The sequence below is a fragment of the Callospermophilus lateralis genome, chromosome 2 (genome assembly GCF_048772815.1).
Source record: "Callospermophilus lateralis isolate mCalLat2 chromosome 2, mCalLat2.hap1, whole genome shotgun sequence".
NCBI classification, from domain to species: Eukaryota; Metazoa; Chordata; class Mammalia; order Rodentia; family Sciuridae; genus Callospermophilus; species Callospermophilus lateralis.
In genome coordinates this window covers 20194396-20214210 of record NC_135306.1, presented here as the reverse complement: position 1 = coordinate 20214210, position 19815 = coordinate 20194396, and the positions used below count along the sequence as shown (strand labels likewise).

The 19815-nt window shown below is 48.4% G+C and overlaps 1 protein-coding gene across 4 annotated transcripts; it reads right to left on the bottom strand.

Annotated features, from left to right (window-relative positions):
• Positions 1-7041: 7041 nt before the first annotated feature.
• Positions 7042-17418, bottom strand: Alad (aminolevulinate dehydratase). 4 transcript variants are annotated; one of them, XM_076845653.1, is made up of 14 exons: positions 17315-17418; positions 15027-15101; positions 13216-13321; positions 12115-12283; positions 10736-10786; positions 10218-10314; positions 9766-9901; positions 9563-9646; positions 9374-9462; positions 9040-9095; positions 8869-8956; positions 8702-8788; positions 8232-8361; positions 7042-7192 (listed from the first exon to the last, which is right to left on the bottom strand). In XM_076845653.1, the coding sequence occupies exons 3-14, from the start codon at positions 13268-13270 to the stop codon at positions 7134-7136; spliced, it is 1101 nt and encodes a 366-aa protein (XP_076701768.1). In that variant the 5' UTR covers positions 13271-13321; positions 15027-15101; positions 17315-17418; the 3' UTR covers positions 7042-7133. The 4 variants fall into 4 exon arrangements, with proteins under 4 accessions (XP_076701768.1, XP_076701770.1, XP_076701769.1 ...); XM_076845655.1 differs by having other exon boundaries at positions 17311-17405; XM_076845654.1 differs by lacking the exon at positions 15027-15101 and having other exon boundaries at positions 17315-17417.
• Positions 17419-19815: the final 2397 nt, after the last annotated feature.

Here is a 19815-nt window from a genome sequence, read left to right as displayed (position 1 = left end):
AAATATGATTCCCAGATGTGGGGTTGGGAAGGGTGATAAGGAAGTCAGAGGTATACCTTTGTTTCACAGAATCAAGGAATGCCTGAGGTCACCCACTGTTCAAGGTCACCTAAAACCTAAGCAGACCCTTAAGTTCAGGTTCCAACTCTGCTATCTGACCCTCTGTGAGCCCTCTGCTCAATTCTTTTCCTCTCTGGGCCTCGGTCTCCCAATATGCAAAATGGGGGGGGGTTGGACAAAATAACTTCCAATTAATGTCCAGACTATCTTTGAAGTTGATTTCTAAGATCATTAACTTTGCCCATGGAACCTCAGTTTCTCCATATGTAAACAGGGCATAGTAACGTCTACAGCAGAGTTGAATGAGATCACCTGGAAAAGTTCTTTGAGAAGTAAAAGATGATTTTTTTCAGATGAGAAAGTTGAGAGCCCCACATACCATTGTAACCCAGAGCCACTCATTGCACACCTCCAGAAAATGGCATTTCCATTTCATTGTGAATATGCTCCTTGCAGTCATGGAACCGACTTAACTGTTAGTCCTCTGGGATCTGCTTTACCTTTTCTCTGGGTAACTTCATCAGTGGAGAGAGAGGAATCTTACATCAGGGGAAAGCCAGCGACAGGTCCCTCATACACTGGAATAAGCTTTGTTTTGATTTGCACATTTAAAACTGGATATATTTAATCGACATTTTCCTGCATCAGTTAGATCACAGGAATCCTCTGATGATTTCATCCATTGAACTTATATTTGGTCTGGTGACTGCTTCTGGAGACACCTGGCATGTTATACTATATACTGGATGCCAGCTTATTCTCTTTGGAAAGCCAAGTGGTTTTTGTTGTTGTTTTGTTTTTGTGAGAGCTTTTTCCTTGACATCTCCTATTGAAAGCACTATATAAATCCAGGTTGGGCCAACTAGGTACCTATCTCTCTTTACTTTTAATTTTTCACTTACTTTTCTTTTTTTTTTCCCTTCAATGTTAGGGATAGAAGTCAGGGCTTTGTGCATACAGGAAAAGCACTCTGCGATTAAATTACACCCTCAGCCCTCATTTATTTATTATTTAATTTTTTAAAAAGTATTTATTTTATAGTTGTAGTTGGACACAATACCTTTTTGTTTTATTTATTTATTTTCATGTGGCACTGAGGATTGAAACCCAGGGCCTCAAACATGCTAGGCAAGCACTCTACCGCTAAGCCACAACCCCAACCCTATTATTTAATTTTTTAATTAAGATACCCAGAGAGAGCTGGTGTAATGGTGCATGCCTGTAATCCCAGCTACTTGGGAGGCTGAGGCTGCAGGATCATAAGTTTGAGGTCAACTTAGGCCAACAGTCTCAAAAAATAAAACTTCTGAGGATGTAGCTGGAGATGTGGTCTAATACCCTTGAGTTCAATCCCCAGTGCTGCAAACAGAGAAAAAAGGCAAAGAAGTGTGCATGTCTTTGAATTTTCACAAAATGAGCTCACTGGTGCAACCACCACCTGGAGCAAGCAAAAGAATATTTCTAGAACTCTAGAGCCCATCTGCTTGCAGACACTTACCCCCACAGAAGATCATGATTCTGACTTCTAATTGCATGGTTTTAACTGTTTTTGAGTCTTACAGCATGTATTCTTTTGCATCTTGTTCCTTTCACTCAAAATTTTGTTGGTATTACAGTTGAGATCCAGAATGTCCCCAAAGGTTCATGTGTTAAAGGACTGGTCAGCAGCCTGTGGTGCCATCAAGAGGTGGCAGAAACTCTAGGAGGTGGGGCCTAGTGGAGGTCATTGAGACATGCCTGTGGACTGGATATTGGGTCCCATTCCTTCCTCTGGTTGCCGTGCACTTCTGCCATGATGTAGGGCCTCACCAAAGGTCCAAAAGCAACGGAGACAAATGACCATGGACTGAAACCTCTGAAACTGTGAGCCAAAATAAACCTTTTCTCTTTTAATTTGATCATCTCAGATATTTTGTCACAGCTGAGTAACAGTAAATTCAACCACATTGTCATGTAAAGCTGTAGTTCAGGGCTGGGGATGTGGTTCAAGCGGTAGCTCGTTCACCAGGCATGCGTGCGGCCCGATTTCGATCCTCAGCACCACATACAAACAAAGATGTTGTGTCCACCAAATACTAAAAAAAATAAATATTAAAAAATTCTCTCTCTCCCCTCTCTCTTAAAATAAAATAAAATAAAATAAAGCTGTAGTTCATTCTCATTCCTGTCCTATTCCATCTCATGGTTGATGAACATTTGGGTTATCTCCAGGTTTTATTTATTATCATATTGCAAAATGTTGCTATGAACATGTCTCTTGGTGAATGTAAGTATATGTTGTTTTGTTTTGTTTTGCAGTGCCGAGGACTGAACCTAGGGCTGGGCACATACTAGGCAAGTGTTTTTCCACCTAGCTACATCCACAGCCCAGTTATATATTTCTGATGGGTAAGTACCCAATGTGAACTCACTAGTGCATAAGGTATGCATATGTTCAGCTTCAGAAGAGAGGGCCAGTTTTCTGAAGTGATCGTGACAGTAATATCTGAGAGTTCTAGCCCTTCCACATTCTCAACAACTGGCACTGTCAATCTTTTTCATAATAGGTATTGTGATGGATGTATGGTGGTATCTCGAGGATTTAACTTGAATTCCTCCACCAATTAATGAAGTTAATACCTTTTCATATATCTATTAGCCAAGTTTTCATTTATTCTTATTTGCACAACTATACATGAATGTATCCTTGATTACAGAGTTCATACGTATAAAGTCCTCTAAAACCCAATTCTCACCCCATCTCTCCCCAAATCCTTCCCCAGTTTTGAACTCTGGGCTTGGAGTTAGGAGGCTTGATCTGCTATTGTCTTGCTGTGTGTGTGTGTGTGGTGCTGGGAATTGAACCCAGGGCCTTGTGCATGTTGCTGTGTGATTTTTGGACAAGTCTCTTCTCTGGGTCTGTCTCCCCATTTATAAGTGTTAAACTAAGTGATCCCCAAGGACCTGATATTCTCATAGCTTCTGTGATTCCAAGAAACTTCATGTGGTAGAGATGGCCACTGTCTCCAGTATCCATTCTTTCTATCTTCCTTCCTCTGGAACCCTGGAGTTTTAGCTGAGCATATGCCCCCTCCCCCCAACAATGGTGTGTGGACAGAAATGATGTAACTTCTGGATCCTGCCTGTACAAAGAAGGGTCATGATCTACTACTGCCCTCTCTTCCTGTTGGCTAAGAGGACCTGACGGTAGGAAACTGAGGTTGCCACTTTGATCACAAGATGGAAACCAGGATGTGTTGAGGATGAAAGAGGTAGAAGCCGAGACACCCCACCACTCCTACACCTTGCAGCTGACACACGAGCTTGGGGTTGCTTAGAGAGATGTAAATTTCTATCTTAAGCCATTGTTAGTTTGGCTTTTTTCATACCCACTGATCCTGAATCCTGAAATGCAGAGAATGACGGGGTCAGGTTTCTTTAAGGAACTGAGATCTTAACATAAAAAGAGACAGCCATACAGATTGTGGGCGGAATGTTCCAGGCAAAGGAACCCTCTGTACAAAAACTCTGCGTCCTGGCCAGCCTCTGTGACCTGAGGCAGACCTAGCCAAGGTGGTGCTCCTTTCAGCGACTGAGCCAAGAGGTGGTTCTTGTGACCCAAGCAGGACCAATCAGATATTGATTTGCTATGTAGCTGACAGACAGAAAGAATCTTTCTCTGGGATTATAAATCTTTTTTTTTTTTAATATTTATTTTCTAGTTGTAGTTGGACACAATACCTTTATTTTATTTATTTTTATGTGGTGCTGAGGATCGAACCCAGGGCCTCACATGTGCCAGGAGAGTGCTCTACTGCTGAGCCACAGCCCCAGTCCTGGGATTATAAATTTTAATGACCACTTAAACCTAAAGTTAATGGGGATCACGTTCCTGCCAAGTGGCAAAAGCCAACCTGAGACTAATGCCACACTGTGGCAAACCCAGATGAGAACTAGGACAGAGTCCTCCATGAGTCTGTGACTCAGGATCCACCCACATTTGAACTTCTCATGGCCCTGTTATGTAAATCAGCTGGCTCATTTTTTTTTTTTTTTCATTCCTGAACTGGGTTTCGGTCACTGGCAACCAAGAGCTCCTGGGACAATCCAGGGCTTGGTCTGCTGCAAATCATAGGCTCTGATGTTTGGAATTGGGGCTCAGAGCAGGGAGCAGTTAGGATTCCCCATTCCCTATGTGGACAGTTGGTGATCTCTGCTTTTAGGTAGTGAATTGGCTGATTAAAAAGCCTGTTGAAGGGACAAGCCACAGTCTAAGCTGGCACATAGGACAGGGAAACAAGAAAATCAAGTCTCACTAAGAAAGGCCCTTAGCACTCATCAACTCAATGGTGATGCCTAGAGGTCAGATCATGTGTCATGCCAGGCTGTGAAAAAGGAGTCCTCTGTCCAAGGATAAAATTACTTCTAGCAAGGTCAGGTCATTCTTCTTCTGTACTTCCTGGTGCTCTAGCCACACCAGCCCTGTGCTCCTCCAGTTCCTTCTAGCCCCAGGGCCTTTGCACCATCATTCTTTCTGCCTGAAATGCTGTTGTCCAAGCATAGCTTGGTCACTCATCCACATGTCAGTCTTTCAATGAAACATTTTCTGATCCTCCAAAGCAGGTCAGGTCCTGTGGCCTCTTTGACATCATCTATCAAGTCACTGGTACATCTGCTTCCTGGTTCTCAGGGATATTCATCCTCATTTGGTGCAGTGTTTACCATGTGCTCCCCAAATGGTCTGGCCACACATTTGTCTGCCTACTTGTAACTGTTTACACTTAAAGGGCACTATCTGTCTCCCATCTCTCTGTGCCTAGAACCAAGCCAGACTCTATACTTGCTCAGCAGTGATGAGTCTGAGATGGCTCAACAAACCTTCGCTTCCACATCAATCATTTTAACCAGAAATGAGCTCAGGGGCTAGGAGGCAGGAGGCCCAGCAGCTAAGACACCTAGAGGTTCTGGTCTGGTCTGTCTCTGGCCCAGCAATGACTAGTCTCCCAGTTGGTGATGAAGGTCCTATGTCGTAGGTACAGGTGTGGGCTCAGGCTCCTGGAAGCAGCTTTGGGAGTCTTCAAGCTCTGATCTTGGCTGGCCACCTTCCAGAAGGTGAGAACAGGGTGAGATGAGGCCTTAATAAGGTGAGCCAACCACAGCTCTGATGAAGGACACCAAGAGGTGGAAGGGACTGGATTGTCTGTAGGAGCTGCCAGGAGTTTATAATTCTAAATGAATGAATTTATTCTACATTAAAAATGGATTGTACTGCAAGGTTGGTGGTGTATGGCTGTAATCTCAACTGAGGAGGCTGAGGCAGGAGGATCCCAAGTTGGAGGACAGTCTCAGCAACTTAGTGAGACCCTGTCCCAAATAAAAAAAAAAAAAACTTAAGGGCTGGGGTTACAGATTAGTGGTAAAGTGCCTGTGGGCTCAATCCCCAATACAGGGGTGGAGAAGGACTGTACTGTTTTGGTGTTTGAATTGACCTTGTTTTGGCCCTAGATGGGGATTCCCTATCCCTTTGCAGATGGGCATGTAGACTTGCAAACTGGATTCTCCTTAACTGGGCCTTAACTTTCATTGGGAGGAGACTCATTGTCAGTCTTAAAATGACTACAAGCACTTGTGAATTTGTTAGAGCCAGAAACCCATGAAGGCATCCTTGTTTCCTTCTCCACAGTGATTTAAAGCATTGGCAAAATTTGCTAAGTTCAATAGTAAAGGTTCTTGGATAGCATGCATGAGGCCCTGGCTTAACCCCCAACACAGGGTGGGGTGGGAGGAGAACATCTTTCAGTGGGCTGCACATTAAATTCAAAATAAAATCTAAGCTCATTACCAGATGTGGGATTTGGCCTTTCTACCCACATGCCTCTTCCTCACCTGCTCCAAAGCCTTGTTGCTCCTCCCGCCACAGGGTCATGGTACATACCATCTTCTCTTCATTGTTCTTGTGACCTGCATCTTTGTAAGGATCTTTTCTTGTCCCTCTCAGGCTTTTTTTTTTTTTGGTACTGGGAATTGAACTCAGGGGTGCTGAACCACAAAGCCACATCCCCAGCCCTTTTTTAATATTTTATTTAGAGACAGGGTCTTACTGAGTTGCTAGTGCCTCCCTAAGTTGCCAAGGCTGGCTTTGAACTTGTGATCCTCCTATCTCAGCCTCCTGAGTGGCTGGAATTACAGGCCTGCGTCACCACGCCCAGCTTCCCTCTCAGTCTTAGCCTCAGAGAGGGTCTCCAGACCATGCTCTGAAGAGGGTCCTACCCCTTACTCTCTGAGACCCTTTCCTTCTTTCAAAGCAGTTATCACAGTTTGTAACCACTTTGTCCCTTTTCTTCTTAACTGTCTTCCCTACTCTCTGTACAATTTCCAGAAGGAGCCAGGCTGTGGCCTGTCCTACTGTCTCCCGGACACCCAGTGCCTGGTCATAGAGCAGAGGTTCTCAAGAACTATCCCGTGCCTGGAAAGCCTGTGGTGGTGGCGTCTCCAGCAGTCAGGAACTCCCCCTTTGCTTCTGGAGTTTGGTCCTCATTCACCCGTCATTCTTCCTCAGGTCTAGGCTGAATAGAACAGGGGCTCCCAGGCAGCCTGGCGACCACTGGCCTGTGTGGAACCAGAGCCCGGCTCAGCTCCACCCCCAGGTTGTCACGCTGGGCCTCAGGCCCAGCACTCAGCTCCACTGCTGGAGGCCCAGGCTTTCCTGAGCTTCTTGGGATCCAAAGTCCAACTGCTCTCCTCTTGCCTCGTGCTCCAAGCCCCTCTCCCAGGCCCCACCTCGCCTGCCCTGGGGAACTCTTGGTTGCTGTCAAGCTGAAGCCACACCTGAGGAGAGAGCTGGGGGTGGAAAACATGAGCCTCAGGCTGAGCTTGGGCAGGGGCAGGAAGCTCGGAGAGCCCATGAGGATGTGACCAGGAATGGTAAGATTCAGCAAGTTGGCAAAAGCCAGCCAGGGCGCTGGGCCCCTGCAGGCATGTAAGCAGGAAGCGGGCACAGGGCACAGTTCTAAAAGCAGCCTTTACTTTGGTTTTCACTTCTCCAAGGCCCTGGGAGTCTTCTCAAGTTCTAGATCTTGGGTTCTGCACACTGGTTACTCCTTCAGCCACTGCAGGAGCTGAGGTGTGTAGTAGGTGATGATGATGTCAGCACCTGTGTCAGGGAGAGGCGGGAAGAGGGGCGGGGCATGGCATCAGCATAGCCTGTGGGTCACAGCACAGGACTGGGCCCACTTCGGTCAGCTCCAGACCCTGGGTGAGTCACTTTCTCTTTCTGGGCCTCATGTGAAATGCACAACTGGGGAAGTAGGTAACTGCAAGCCCCCTTCCCAGGCTGGGATGGAGACATCAAGGCCAGCGCTCCAATGGGCCGGAACACAAGCACTCTGCTTCCTAGCCAGTGACCTTTCACTCCCTGCCACATCACCCTGAACACCTGGAAGGGGCTGACTGAGCCTCTACCCCATTGTCTCCCACAGGTCCTAGTGATGAGCTAGAGTGCCAAATCTGCTTCCTGTTTCACCAGACCTTTCTGGTGAGTGGGGTGGGCAGGGTTCTGCTGTTAAACCCCTGGCCCATTGGCCCACAGCTGGAGCCTGTCCTCATGTCCAGGATAGTGTGCTATACTAACAGAACCGGTTCCCATTGTGGAGTAACAGGCATATGCTAATTGAACATATTATCTCATTTCATCCTCAGGACAACCAGGCACCAGCTAGCTTATCCCTAGCTTACAGATAAGGACCTTGGGATTGAGAGAACATCTTGTCCAAGTTTTCATCACCAGAAAGCAATAGAGGGCTCTGTTTTCTTCATTGTCCCATGTTCTGTTCTGTCCTTCCACCCCCTTTCCTCAGTCTGTCTATTTGTTTTTTTGAGGGGTGGGGAAGAGGATAGTGGTGCCCAGGGGCTCTTTACTACTGAACTACATTCCTAGTCCTTTTTATTTTGAGACAGGGTCTTGCTAAATTGCTGAGGCCAGCCTTGAACTTGCAATCCTCCTCCCTCAGCCTACCAAGTAGCTGGGATTACAAGCGTGTGCCACCGCGCCTGGACTTTGTCTGTTTAGATACCTGTGTTTACAAGCATAAGAGTCCAAGCTGTCTCATGACATCGTTTCCCTATCTGGACAAAGTGCCGATAAGTCTCTGGGACACAGGTCACAACCCCCACCTGCTCTGTTCTGCGCTTACCTGCTCTGCGGAAGGCGGTCATGGCCTCCAACACGGCAGCCTTGAGATCAAATGCCCCAGCCCGGGCTCCGTGCCACAGCATGGCGAACTCCCCAGACACATGGTACACAGCGAGGGGGAGCTGGGGGTGCTGTGGAGAAGCAGCCATGGGAACAGGGTTGAGGTGGGGGGCAGCTGTGCTCTGGAGTGTCCCTCCCTCCCTGCCCAGTCTGTGACCACCTTGAGCTCCATTCTGAGTCTGTGCTCCTGGCAGCCCAGTCTGATCTAGAGCTGTCCATCCAGAGCCGTTCAAAGGCTCCTGTGAACCCCGGCACAGAGGCTGTGCTGGTTCTGGGCAGGAATGGGAAGAGAGGCCTCCGGCTCAGGTGCAGACTGCTTCTAGCTCTGAGATGCCAGAGTCCCTCAATCGAAGGTCCCAGCGTCTGGGGACTCTCCAAACTTCTGAGTCCTCAAGTCTGCTCTGTGCTCACCTTGTCCTTCACCTCCCGCACGATGTCCAAGTAGGGCATTCCCGGCTTCACCATGAGCATGTCGGCTCCTTCCCGTACGTCCCGGTCCTAAGGGAAGAGGGTATAGTGTCTGGGAAGGGGACAGGCAGGAAGGGTGTGCGTGTAGTGTCTCAAGCCTGGTCACTTACCACTGCTCGGAGGGCCAGGCCCCGGGCTCCAGGGGGCAGCTGGTAGCAGCGGCGGTCTCCAAAAGCTGGGCTTGACTGAGCAGCGTCCCTGCAAAGCACAGTCACCCTGTGAGTTCCAGCTGTGGGCTACGGGTCAGGGGTTAACAGCAGAAGCTTGCCCACCCCACTCACCGGAAAGGCCCATAGAAACAGGAAGCAAATTTGGCACTGTAGCTCATCACTGATACCTACGGAGACAATGCGGTGAGGCCCAGGCAGCCCTTTCCAGGTGCTCTGGGGTGAAGGTGACAGAGTGGAAGGCCTGAGGCTAAGAAGAGGCGTGCCTGAGTTCTAGTCCCATTGGAACACTGGGTCCTGATCTCCCCATCCGAGGTGCAGAGGCTGAGACGGACCCCAAAGGCCTAATCCGCTGTTGTCCTCTGCTCTGTAATTCTAGGCTCACGGACGCAGGGCTGTCCAGGCTCTCTCCACCCTGCTGCCCTCCCCTTGCACTCCCGGCACATACCCTGTTGCCAAGTCCATGTGCCATCAGGGCGTCCTTGATGGCTTCCACTCGTCCATCCATCATGTCCGACGGCGCTACTACCTGACATCCTGAGGGGCAGAGGGTGGTCTTCAGAACTCTGGGAACCTCCTATCCACTCTGCCAGCTCCCCGACCCACAGGTGTCCATCCCTGCTGAGGACTCACTCACCTGCCTTGGCATAGGCCAGTGCCACCTCCGCCAGTCGCTGGCGGCTTTCCTCAGCCTTGAATGCTCCATTCTCACTCAGGAGCCCTGCAGGACAAGATGGCGGGGTTGGGGAAGTGCCTTGGCTCTTGGCCTGTGTCCACCCTGGGGAGAACTAGGTAGTGGGTGTGGGTGGCAGCAGCGTTGGTGGGAGGGGGGAAGCTCACCACAGTGACCATGGGAGGTGTAGGGGCACAGGCAGACGTCACAGGCCACCAAGAGGCTGGGGAAGGTCTTTCTCAACAGACGGACTGCCTCAATAGTTGGGGACTCCTCGGAGTCGGCTGCAGAGCCCCTCTCATCCTAGGGGCAGGGGAAGAACAAAGCGATGTGTCTGTCACATGAAGCGCTTGGGGGGACAGGGCAGCCAGCCACTGAAGAGCGCAGCCCCGGCCCTCACTTTCTGTCACTGTCACAGCCCCTAGATAAAGAAGCACTGAGGACTGTGCCCACTGCAGAGGAAACAGGGACCTAGAGAGGGGACCTGACCTGTCAGGGTATCAGGTACGTAGCTTCCTGACCCCACAGGAATACTATCTTAAGGGCTGGGACGATGGCCATTCACTCCTGTCCCCACTCTCGCCCCACCTCTTTTCTTAACTCTTCCTCCAATTTTCACCTTGGGAACTCTGCTGGGGACACCAAAGATGAGGACGCAGCGCAGGCCCTCTTCCACCAGGGGCTTCAGCATCTCTTCCAGCCGGTTCACACCATACCTGGGAGGGGATGGGAGGGACTGAGGGGAGGCAGGTCCTGGTGGCACCCGGAGGGTGCCAGCCCCCAGGACAGGGCTGGGAAGGAATGCACCCACCAAACAGGTGGGGAAATCAAACCCCAAATATCAGAGCTGTGGAATCAGCTGCGGCAGCTCCCCCAAGGTGGTCTAACTGAACTCCTTTCTCAAGTTCAGCTCCACATGCAACAACCTTGCGGAGGGCTCCTGGTGAAGCTTGTCACTTCACGAGGCTGCCCCTTAACTCTGCACAGCTGTGGCCCCAGGGAAGCCCTTCTCTCCACTGAGCTGCAGTTTGCATCTCTAGATCTTCTACCTCCGGGGTCTACTTCTGCCTCCGGGCACCTCCCCCTGAAAAATTTCTTTCTCCATCATCCCCTTGCCCTCTCCAGCATGCCTCCTACCTGGCCACTCCTGGCAGGCTGGCAATAGGCTGTACGTCATCAGGAACATCCCTGTAAGAGTAGGGGGTGGGCTATGGATTGGTGGCTGTGGGAAGGGCAGGTGGTGGCAGGGTGACTGGGAGGGATGGTTGGGAAGCTGGGAAGGAATGTGGGAATGGAGATGGAGGGAGGGGGATGGGGTCCAGTGTCTGGCTCCCCTGGCCTGAAATAATAATAGGAATAAGAATAACAGTGACAATAAAAGCAAGTGTACTAGAAGAACAGTAATGCGTCAACAGGAAGGAATCAAGTGGTTAAGAATGTGGACTCTGACATCAGAAGTCCTTACTTCCTCTTCTAGCCACTTTCTGACTGGGTGATCTTGGCCAAGTTACATCATTTCTTTGAGCCTCAGGCCCTTCATCCAGAGCCCAGATGGGATCAATTCCTTCATTTAATAAAAATTTACTGAGCACTTATTTTTTTAAAAATATTTATTTATTTTTTTAGTTGGACACAATATCTTTATTTATTTACTTTCATGTGGTGCTGAGGATTGAACCCAGGGCCTCACATGTGCTAGGCGAGTGCTCTACCGCTGAGCCACAACCCCAGCCCCAACTGAGCACTTATGCGCCCGGTCCGGGTCTAGGTGCTGGTGATACAACAGTGAACAGAACAGGCAAAATCCCTGCCCTCGCGGAGTTGACCCTGTTGGAGAAAATGTCTATTCCTTCTTCATACAAATGCTGTTAGGACTGAACAGATCATGTATGTAGGTTGCTCACATAGTACCTTGAACACAATCGGTCTACTGTTGCTTTATTAATAATCATGATTGCATGATTATTATTCATAAGCCCTTCATTATTATGAGGACATAGCACTTTACAGCTGACAGAGCCTTCTACGTTTCTATTGTATTCCAAAGATTCAGGATGGCAGGCAAGAGTAGTTATTCTTATTTTACAAATGGGAGAACTGAGGTCTTTTCAAGGTTTGTGCCATTCTTAAGACTTCTGTCCTTATCCCAGTTGGCCACTTCTAATACCCTGAGTTTCCAGCTGACAGCCCATTTCCCATCCCACTATGGTATTGGGGACTGAATCCAGGGCCTTGCTTATGCTAGGCAAGCAATCTACCGCTGAGCTACACCCATAGCCTTTTTTTATTTTTTATTTTGAGTCAGGGTCTTGTTAAATTGCCCAGGTTGGCCTGGAACTTGTGATCCTCTTGCCTCAGCTTCTTCAGTAACTGGGATTACAGGCACGTGTCACCATGCCTGGCTGTGATGGCCCAATTTACACCTCCCCTCACCAGCAATACTGATGCCTATACCAGTCACACACCTGCCCCCACCATGGACAGATCAAAGGCCTGGCCCATTCCTGGGGACTCACGTGACAAAGATGGGGTAAATGAAGTTGGAAGCACTGAGGGTGGTGGCGGCTGTCTGCCAGGTCCGAAGCAGCGGGTGGAAGTAGCCACTGTGCAGAACAGACTGGGGCTGCATGGTGTGGGCCAGAGGCCAGCCAGCTAGTTCTTGGGGTGTCTGCTGCGTGCTGAGCTCTAAAAGGGGCAACAGGAGGCACATGAAATATGGTCTCCGACCCTGAGAGACGGTCACATCTGAAAGGCAGCTCTTCCAGCTTCCTGCCGCCCCTCTCTCTAGCCTAGTGGGGTCTACCAATCCCTGCTGGGCTCACGGTAAAGACCAAAAATGAACATAAGTCTTTAGAAACTTCATAGCAAATTGAATCCAATGAAGAAACTTTTGAGTTTGTTGTGCATGTGACTGCTATTTAAAAAAAAATAATTTCTGATTATTAATTTTTACCATATTTTATCAAACAACCAATGGGCTGGAAATTAAAAAAAGGAAGACAAACAGAACTAATCCCTTCCTAGGCATACTTGGAGAAGCACTAATCCAGACATTTCCCTGCACAATGCCCACGCTCACAGTAGAAATTTTAGAAGAATACAGGAAAGTCAAAAGAGAATTCCCTATAATTCCACCTCAAGTAAAGCACAGGTAATACCTTGCCATGGGGACTTCTGGTTATGCAGGATACATGTGCTCCTGCACCCTCCCCCAACGGGGTGACCATTAAGGCTGTCTCCCAGCCAAGGAGACTCCAGCACTTTCCTGCTTTGTGGTGGCACCTTGTCCCTCTGAGAAGGCTTGTGCAATCTCCATGGCCCCACCACGCCCACATCCACAGGCCTCTCCTCCCCTATCCTGGAGAGGCTTTCTTCTTGCAACCTCTCTTACGTAAGAGTTTTTTGTTGATCTGTCTCATCTTGTGCCAATAACTTCTGCGGGGCAGGGTCCAGGGTTAGTTTATTTTCCCCTGCCCCCTTACACTCTGCCCACCCGTGGACTCTGGCACAGAGCAAGTATTTAATTACATTAAGTACAAGATATTATGCCCTCCATGCCAGAGAGATGATATGAGGGAGGAAGAAGCAGGACATTCACATGTTTCTTGAGCACTTACTGTGTGCCAGGCCACGCTGGACTCTCTCATAGGTGACCTCTCCTTGAGTTTGCATGTCAGTCCAGGGAGGCACGGTTGATGGAGTGCACTTCAGAGAGAAGGAGCCCTGCCACAAAAGAGTCGTGGTTTCTATGTGGGTTAGAGAGCAGAAGCTGCTACTGGAAGATCAGGGCTTGAACTCAGTTTGGCACGGTAAGTGGATTCAGCTTAGGAGGGAAAGGTACAGCTCTCCCTTGGGAAGGGAAAAAGGGCAAAGTTGGGGTTTGAGGATAGCTGTGGACTGTTGTGAGAACCCCAGGAGGCGATGGAGCCCATGTGGAAGGAGGAGAGAGGAGAGGAAGGGAGGGGGCCAGACTGAAGGCCAAGGAAGATTCTGAGCAGGAAGTGGGGGAGTGGCTGGTCAAAACCTGGCTTTAGGAAGATAAATCTTGCCACTGAGCAGAATAGACCGGAAGCAGAGTACGGGCTATGGGAGGTCTGAGGGTGGAGAAGGAAGGGCCATGGTGATGCGGCCAAGAGGCGGTCTCTCAGGGCGGATGCGCTGTCTGCCTGACCCATAGGCCAGAGGACAGGGACAGGGCAGGAATAGGGTGACGGGAAACCAGGCTTGCAGAGGAGACGAAGGGCTTCATTTCAGACATTTCTTTTTGGAGGTGCTAGTAGCCAGTGGGGTGTGTGTGTGGGGTAGCCACAGAAAGTGGGGGTGGCAGGTCCAAGTCCAGTGGCTCCTTGGACAAATGGGACCTCAAGGCCCAGGGGGGTAGGGACTTATCCAAGGACACACAGTGCATTATAGGATAAAACAGCAGAACTAGAACCCTGGTGATCCTTCAGTGTGCTGGGGCTTTCTGCCCAATCTTTCTAATCTCTTTGGCTCCCTCCCAGCCCAGGGGCCCATCTTATCCCATCCTCCTCCTTGGTGGGGTTGGGGTTATCAGGAGCCACACTGGACCCACCCTATCCCCACACCCCAGGGTGGGTCAGCCTCATCACCTGACACAGGGGCAAGCCAGGGCTCCCCAAAGATGTCTTAATCCCTAAATGAGCAATTATTCAGCAGATATGAGGTCCTGTCTGCCCATTTTGTGCAAGATTTTGCTCCCTGGTCTGCCAGGAATTAATTCAGTTCAGAGTAGTCAAGTTACTTGCCCAAGACCACACAGAGAGTTTAGTGACTGATCCAGGAACTAAATTTGTTCTAAACTCCAAATGCAGGGTTTTATGTACTATCACCCACAATACTGGTAAATGTTTTATTGAGTAGGTGTCTCTCTGCCCACACCATCTCTGCAATGGGTGCTAGAGAGAAATATATTGAATGTATTAATTAGGTGCTGGGTACTTTATGCTTATATTATCTCAATTGTAAGAACTGTCTTTTTAGTAATAAGGAAATGAAGGCTCTAAGAGGGTTTACATGACTTGCTCAACGTCATTCTGGAGAGTCAAGTCAAATTTTGAAACCAGGTTCACATGTCTCTGATTCATTTCCCTGAGCAACAATCTTTTGTAGCAGGCTGTGGGCTTCTGGAATTCACAGCTGCATTCCACTGGCCTCAACCCCCATTTCCTTTAGAAGGCCCACAGAGCAACTGCCTTCTGCCTATTAGAAACCTCAAGCAGGATTGCCTAGGAGCTGCGCTGCCCAAATTTCATCCTGAGGACCTGGGAGAGGTGGGGGGGCTACAACTGGAGGGGGAGGCCTTGCTAGAGAAGTTCCATTTTGATCTTTTTTAAAATGGTGCTACTGCTGGAAGAATTAAAAAGTTGAAAATCGGGCTGGGTTTGTGGCTCAGTGGTAGAGCGCTTACCTAGCACGTGTGAGGCCTTGGGTTCAATCCTTAGCACCACATAAAAATATAAACAAATGAAGATATTGTGTCCACCTACAAGTAAAAAATATTTTTTAAAAAGTTGAAAATCACTGATACTAGTTAATCTTTTACATTATAATATGGAAAATTGGGTGTAGAGAGGCCACAGGACTTGCTTGAAATGACACAGCCAGTGAGGTACAGAGCTAGGAAATGACCCTGAGGCTGCTGGGACCACATAGTCAGTCTATTACAACAGGCACTTGATAAACATCTGCAGAGTGGGAAAATGCCCCAAATAACTCCTCTGCTTTGCAGAGTCAAATCAGGCCAGGGTTTTGCATTGTGAAAAGTACCTCAAAATTTGGGAGTTTTTTGCACACAGGAAGGGCATGGCCCCTAAATTAAGGGAGCTTGCAAACCTCAGCTTAAATACTGTGTCACCACATTTGTAGGAACAAGACACAATGAGGCCCCACACCTTTGCTTGCTCACATAGATCAGGTTAGTTTTATGGAAGACAGTACAGGGCAGTGCAGAAGGAACCATCTTTCAGAATCAAGCTATTCCAGGTCTGGTCTGTGTTCTACTCTAACGTTGGCCAAGGTCAGCAGCCTTTCAGAGCCTTCATTTCATTATCTATGAAATGGGTTGACATTATCCAGTTTGTGAGGCTGTGGAGAAGATTAGAGGTAGTGCTGAGGTATATATCTGGCACCAAGTAGCTATTCAGTAAACAAGAAGCCAATTTTAATATTAATTAGGGCAGGACTGATCTGGAACAAAATCTCCTGGTATAGTCCTGTGCCTTCTGCACCACACCCTGGAGGGAGGACATTTGTTTAGGCCTGGAGGGTCACAGATGTTTCAAAGTCCCTGCTTCCTAACACCTAATGTGGTGGAGAAGGAATAAAACAACCCCATACAGATGCAGAATAGTGGGGTGGCCCAGGTGCTGTGGGAGGATCCTGTGTCTGGGAGTCAAGAACAGCTTCATGGATGAAAGAACATGAAGATCTTGCCTTCCTTGGCTGGCTTCACCCCAACCTGGGTCTAACCTAACTTGGACCCTGAGAGCTGCCACCAAGGGGGCAAGCAGAGCTGCAGGGCTTCAGTCCCACAGGTTGTGCTCCACTGATTCCAGAGGCTGTGCTCTTGGCCCAGAGGGATGGCAACTGCTGCCAGTTCTGGCGGGCTCTGCAGCGGGCTCAGAGGAGGCAGGCAGAATTGCCAGCTAGGTAGAAGAGCCAGGTTTAGAAACCCAAAGCCTCAGAAAGGCCCAGGACAGCAGCTGTCAGGCACTTCTGATGAGAAACCTACTGGTTGCTGGTTCAATCAACCCACGTTTCCTGAATTTTCTACTCTGTACCTGCTGTAGTGCTAGATACAGGGATTAAAGAGAAAAATGAGAACCCAGTCTGCTTCTGGGGCTTTGAAAGCCCTAATCTTTGCGTTCAGCAATTTGAAACCCAGAGAAGCTCCCATTTCCACAGATTCCTAGAATATCCTTGCTATGAGGTTTTTTGAAGCTTGCTGATTTCATCACTGAAACTCTGGTAAAACTGGGCTCAGAGAAGGGCAAAACATTGACCCTGGATCCTGCAGCTGGTTAGCTGCAGATCTGGGCTAAAATTCAGTTCTCCAGCAGCCCAGTCCTCAATACCCACTATGACCTTTGGTACTGAGTCAGATTTCACATTTTATTTGGCACAGTTGGACTTATGAAGAGCCACAGGTGAAGGGGGTGGGGGGAGGGAAGGGAGTACAGCCCTAATCTATCAGGCGGCTGCGGTCCAGGGTGGTTAAATTTGTGGTCAGTGGAGTTGACCGATGTGAGTATAAATCCTGGTTCTGGCACTTTTCACCTGTATGACCTCAATTTCCTCATCTGGTAAGTGGGGACTTGAACGGACCTCAATGGGTTGTCGTAAGGACTGATTGGCCAAGCACGCAACGCCTAGCACAAGCGGTCTTATATTTTCCACTCCTCTCCTCCAGCCTGCAAGGCACCTCGACTCCGCAACGATGCAGAAAGCCGGCGGTGCCCGGGGCGGGGGTGAATCCAAAGGAGGAAACAATGAGCGGGAACTCGGCTTCCAACCCCGGCTGTTGCAGGACCATCGAACCCAAGCAGGGGCCCACGGGGTCTCGGTCCCCAGCTGCAGGACGGGAGCTTCAGGCGCCCGACACAAGCTACGATGCAGGACTTAGTGGAACAGCCTCCGCCTCTCTCAGAGGCCGATCTCCAAACCCTCCAACTCCCGGAGCCAGCCCCACTCACCTACCTCCTTGAAAGCTCGGAACCGCTGCTCCAGCCACCTCAGCCCGGGATCTAATCTCCCGGGGCCCACGCGGGGGCGGGGCGGCTCACCCGGAAGCAGCTCCCCCCGCGGCCCGCCCTCCCCGCATGGAGGCCACGCCCCTGCGGCCACTCTCCGGGCACGCTGGTCAGCCTTCCCGCGGCCCCGCCCACGCTTTTCGGACTCGGGACCTAGCCAATCAGGTGTGCCGAGAGACTGGACAGCCCGTCCCTGCTCACCACAGGGCGGGAGGAATGAGCTGGGGAGCCCACCCTGGCATGGGGGTGGGACCTCTGCGAGTGACCGCGTCTGGAAGGCTGGCACAGCTCTGGGTTTGCTTTACAGTTCTTCCCAGCCTCCCGCAGGTTTGGCCCTGGTTCATTTTTTGGTGAAAGAACAATTGGATGTCAAGGACATTAACACCAAATAATGCCTAACACAATAGATTCATCAATTTTTGCACATTGAGCATTTAAAGTTGTTGAGTTCAGCACCAGACTGTCTTCCAAGTTTTTAGAGAAGATTTATTCCAGCGTGATTACTCAGGGTCTACTCTGTGCCATGGGTTGAGAGACGTGATGTAAAAAGACATGGCATTAGAAAAAAAACTCCCAGAGGCATCGCACCTGACTAGGATGGGTACAGTAAAAGATCTGAGCAAAGGTCTATGTTTGGTTGGGTGGGAGAGGACTTGTAGGGGCAGGAGGGGTCTGGTGAGGTGTATGGGCAGAAATGAGCCTGGAATGAGCAGATTGGTGGTTGCAAGGAAAGGCAACCACCATTTATTACAACCACTATTTATTACAGGGCATAGAAAATGTGTATGCTTGTGTGTATATTCCTTCATATATGTATATTTAAAGTTGTTGAGTTCAGCACCAGACTGTCTTCTATGTTTATACACACACACACACAATTTTTTGGGGAGTACTGGTACTTGAACCTAGGGGTGCCTTACCACTGAGCTATATCCCCAATCCTTTTTATTTTATATCTTGAGACAGGGTCTCCTTAAGTTACTGAGGGTCTCACTAAGGTTGCTCCAGCTTAGCAAGAACCTGTCTCAAAATAAAAAAATTAAAAAGGTCTGGGGATGTTGCTTAGTGAAAAAGCCCCACTAGATTTCATCCACAGCATAAAATAAATTAAAAAAAATGGTTTGTGTTCTGTGAATTTTATCTCAAATTTTAAAAAGCTAGTTCACTAAAGGCAATGTGGTATTCTGAATTGGAGATGTAACAAAAAAGATAGTATTAGAAAAACTGGTGAAATACAAGGACAGTTTGTCCTTTAGTTAATTTTTTTTCTTTCATTTGACAAATGTTCCATGGTTATGTAAGATGTTAATGTGAAGGGAAGCTGGGTGAGGGGTTTGTCAGAGCTCTGCATCCTTTGTAGTTTTCTATAATTCTAAAATTTCTCTAAAAAAGTTTATTTAAAACAAAAAAAGCATCGTCAAAGGTGGCAGGGACACCATCTATTTTCATGAATTAGTGCTAAGATCTGGACAAGTCACTTCTAAGGAGGCTCAATTTGCCATTGGTAAAAAAAGGGGGTAAAAGTAGTTTTGCAAAAGTAGTTTTGAATGGGTCAGGATAATCTCCTACTCCCCAGGTCCAGATCAAAATCTTTGGGCACGAAGTGTTGTGTTTAAAGAAGAAAGATGAGAAGCTTTACCTTAGTTTGGTAACAAACCTTCAAAATCCAGATACCACTACAGGAATGATACAGGTGTGGCTAGGGAAAACTGATCCACTACCTCAAAGATTCTTCCCAGTTAAATTCTGTAGTTTTAAATCATAGTCTCCTCTTTCAGGAGACATTGCTCTTAGAAAGTTTGGTGAAAAATGGGGCAGGATGAACTAACACCAAATAGGGGAGCTTTTGGGGATTCATTTTTAACTGGAGCATAAAGAGTTTTATGTTGTAAATTAAAATAGATGATAGGGTTAGCTCCTTACAACTGGGTAAGTATGGACTTATGAACCCAGAGTTCATACTTTCTAGGCAAGTGCTCAACTACTGAGGTATATTGCCAACCCTTTTTTTGAATCAAGGTCTTAAATTGCCCAGGCTGGCCTTGAACTTACAATTCTCACCTCAGCCTCCTGAGCAGCTGGGATTAGATAAATGACACTGTGCCCAGATTGAATTTAATTTAATAGGAAGTGGGGAGTGACTGTAATACAGCCATGTTCCAGAAAGATCCATTTGGCAAGCAAAACACAGGGGAAGCAGATGAGGCAGGAAACTGAATTCAAAGGAAGCCACAGGAATCCAGATGGGATCTGAGGACTTAACCTCTAGTGGTGCTCATGGGAATTAAGAAAGGATGTTTCTACTGTGGAGCAGGAAAAAGCCACTGGATCAAGTAACCACTGGGGTTCCACCTTTGTAAAATATTATTTATAAATTGATGATTTGTAAAACTTATATAGAGTTGTGGTTGATAAAATGACTGCTTCAGAGTATTAAGATTAATACTT